The sequence below is a fragment of the Penaeus vannamei genome, chromosome 25, assembly GCF_042767895.1.
Source record: "Penaeus vannamei isolate JL-2024 chromosome 25, ASM4276789v1, whole genome shotgun sequence".
In the NCBI taxonomy this organism is placed as follows: domain Eukaryota; kingdom Metazoa; phylum Arthropoda; class Malacostraca; order Decapoda; family Penaeidae; genus Penaeus; species Penaeus vannamei.
This window is the reverse complement of record NC_091573.1, coordinates 8,265,001-8,267,500: the sequence shown is the minus strand read 5'-3', so window position 1 is coordinate 8,267,500 and position 2,500 is coordinate 8,265,001. Positions and strand designations below refer to the sequence as shown.

General features: G+C 61.2%; 1 protein-coding gene across 3 annotated transcripts in view; it reads right to left on the bottom strand.

Moving 5' to 3' along the window:
• LOC113826908 (allatostatin-A receptor-like) overlaps window positions 1-2,500 on the bottom strand; it is a 129,030-nt gene that overhangs the window by 36,675 nt on the left and 89,855 nt on the right. For all 3 annotated transcript variants that reach the window (XM_070138822.1, XM_070138825.1, XM_070138824.1), the window contains exon 6: window positions 2,289-2,478. In XM_070138822.1, the coding sequence (XP_069994923.1) occupies window positions 2,289-2,478 (190 nt within the window). The remainder of the gene's footprint in view (window positions 1-2,288; window positions 2,479-2,500) is intronic.

The following is a 2,500-nucleotide window of genomic DNA, read 5'->3' as shown; positions in this document are numbered from 1 at the left end:
CTCCTAGCTTCCTCCCCCTTCCTCCCCTTGGCTCACCTTCCTCCCTAGCTTCCCTCCTCCTTGGTCACCTCTTCCTCCTAGCCCCCTCCTCCCCTTGGCTCACCTTCCTCCTAGCTTCCTCCCCTCCTCCCCTTGGCTCACCTTCCTCCTAGCTTCCTCCCCTCCTCCTTTGACCTACCTTCCTCCTAGCTTCCTCCTCCCTCTCCCTGGCCTCCACCTTCCCTCCTAGCTTCCTCCTCCTCCTCCCCTTGGCTCACCTTCCTCCTAGCTTCCTCCTCCTCCTCCTTCCCTTGGCTCACCTCCTCCTCTTAGCTTCCTCCCCCCTCCCTCCCTTGGCTCACCTTCCTCCTAGCTTCCTCCTCCTCCTCCCCCTTTTGGCTCACCTTCCTCTTAGCTTCCTCCTCCCTCTCCTCCCTGGCTCACCTTCCTCCTCAGCGCTTCCTCTCCTTCTTCCCTTGGGCTCACCTTCCTCCCAGCTTCCTCCTCCTCCTCCTCCCTTGGCTCACCTTCCTCTTAGCTTCCTTTCCCTCCTCCCCCTTGGCTCACCTCTTCCTCCTTAGCTTCCTCTCCCTCCTTCTCCCCTTGGCTCACCTTCCTCCTAGCTTCCTCCTCTCCTCCTCCCCTTGGCTCACCTTCCTCTTAGCTTCCTTTCCTCCTCCCCTTCGGCTCACCTTCCTCCTAGCTTCCTCTCCCTCCTCCCTTGGCTCACCTTCCTAGCTTCCTCTCCCTCCTCCCCTTGGCCTACCTTCCTCCTAGCTTCTTTCCTCCCCCTCCTCCCCTTGGCTCACCTTCCTCCTAGCTTCCTCCTCCTCCCTCCCTTGGCCTGTCACCTTCCTCCTAGCTTCCTCCTCCCTCCTCCCCCTTGGCTCACCCTTCCTCCTAGCTTTCCTCTCCTCCTCCCCTCCCTTGGCTCACCTTCCTCCTAGCTTCTCTCCCCCTCCCTCCTCCTTGGCTCACCTTTCCCTCCTAGCTTCCTCTCCCTCCCCTCCCCTTGGCTCACCTTCCTCCTAGCTTCCTCCCTCCTCCCCTGGGCTCACCTTCCTCCTAGCTTCCTCCTCCTCCTCCCCCTTGGCTCACCTTCCTCCTAGCTTCCTCCCCCTCCTCCCCTTGGCTCACCTTCTCTCTTAGCTTCCTCCCCCTCCTCCCCTTGACTCACCTTCCCTCCTAGCTTTCCTCCCCCTCCTCCCCTGGCTCTACCTTCCCTCCTAGCTTCCTCCCTCCTCCTCCTCCCCTTTGGCTCACCCTTCCTCTTAGCTTCCTTTCCCTCCTCCCTTTGGCTCACCTTCCTCCTAGCTTCCTCTCCCTCCTCCCCTTGGCTCTGCCACCTTCCTCCTAGCTTCCTCCCTCCTCCTCCCCTTGGCTCACCTTCCTCTCTTAGCTTCCTCCCTCTCCTCCCCTTGACTCTACCACTTTCCTCCTAGCTTCCTCCCCTCCCCTCCCCTTGGCTCACCTTCCTCCTAGCTTCCTCCTTCCTTCCTCCTCCCCCTTGGCTCACCTTCCTCTTAGCTTCCTTTCCCCCTCCTCCCTTTGGCTCACCTTCCTCTCTAGCTTCCTTCCTCCCTCCTCCCCTTGGCTCCACCTTCCTCCTAGCTTCCTCCTCCCTCCTCCCTTTGGCTCACTCCTTCCCTCTTAGCATTCTTCCCCTCCTCCCCCTTGGCTCACCCTTCCTCTTAGCTTCCTCTCCCTCTCCTCCCTTGGCTCACCTGCTTCCTAGCTTCCTCTCCTCCCTCCCCTTGGCTCACCTGCTTCCCCCTCCCTCCCTCCCCTTGGCTTCCCACTGCTGTTTCCTAGCTTCCTCTCCCTTCCTCTCCCTTTCTTCCTTTCCTTCCCTCCCTCCCCCTGACTCACTCTGCTTCCTCAGCTTCTCTCCCTCCACCTCCTCTCCTTGGCTCACCTGCTTCCTCCACCTCCTCCCCTTGGCTCACCTGTTTCCTAGCTTCCTTTCCCTCCTCCCCTTCCTCCTTTCCTTCCCCTCCTCCCCTTGACTCACCTGCTTCCTGCTGCTTGCTTCCACCACCTCCCCCGGACCGCTGCCTGTTTCCTAGCTTCCTCCTCCCTTCTCCTCCTTTCTCCTTTCCTTCCCTCCTCCCCTTGACTCACCTGCTTCCTCAGCTTCCTCCACCTCCTTCCTCCTTGGCTCACCTGCTTCCTCCACCTCCTCCCCTTGGCTCACCTGTTTCCTAGCTTCCTCTCCCTCCTCCCCTTGGCTCACCTTCCTCCCCCTCCTCCCCCTGGCTCACTTTCCTCGTAGCTTCCTCACCCTCCTCCCCTTCCTCCCCTTGACTCACCTGCTTCCTGGCTTGTTTCACCTCCTCGCCGGACCGCTGCCTGTGGACGCACCTCTTCAGCGGGCAGGCAGCGTGGAGCATCGCAAGCCCGGAGGCAGCTGAGGGCGACGGCTGCACGAGGCCTGAGTTGACGGAGCACGAGGCCAAGGAGTTGTGGGAGGAGATGCTGTGGCGAGAGTCCCAGCGCGTGCTGTGGTGAGGGGAGAGGGGGT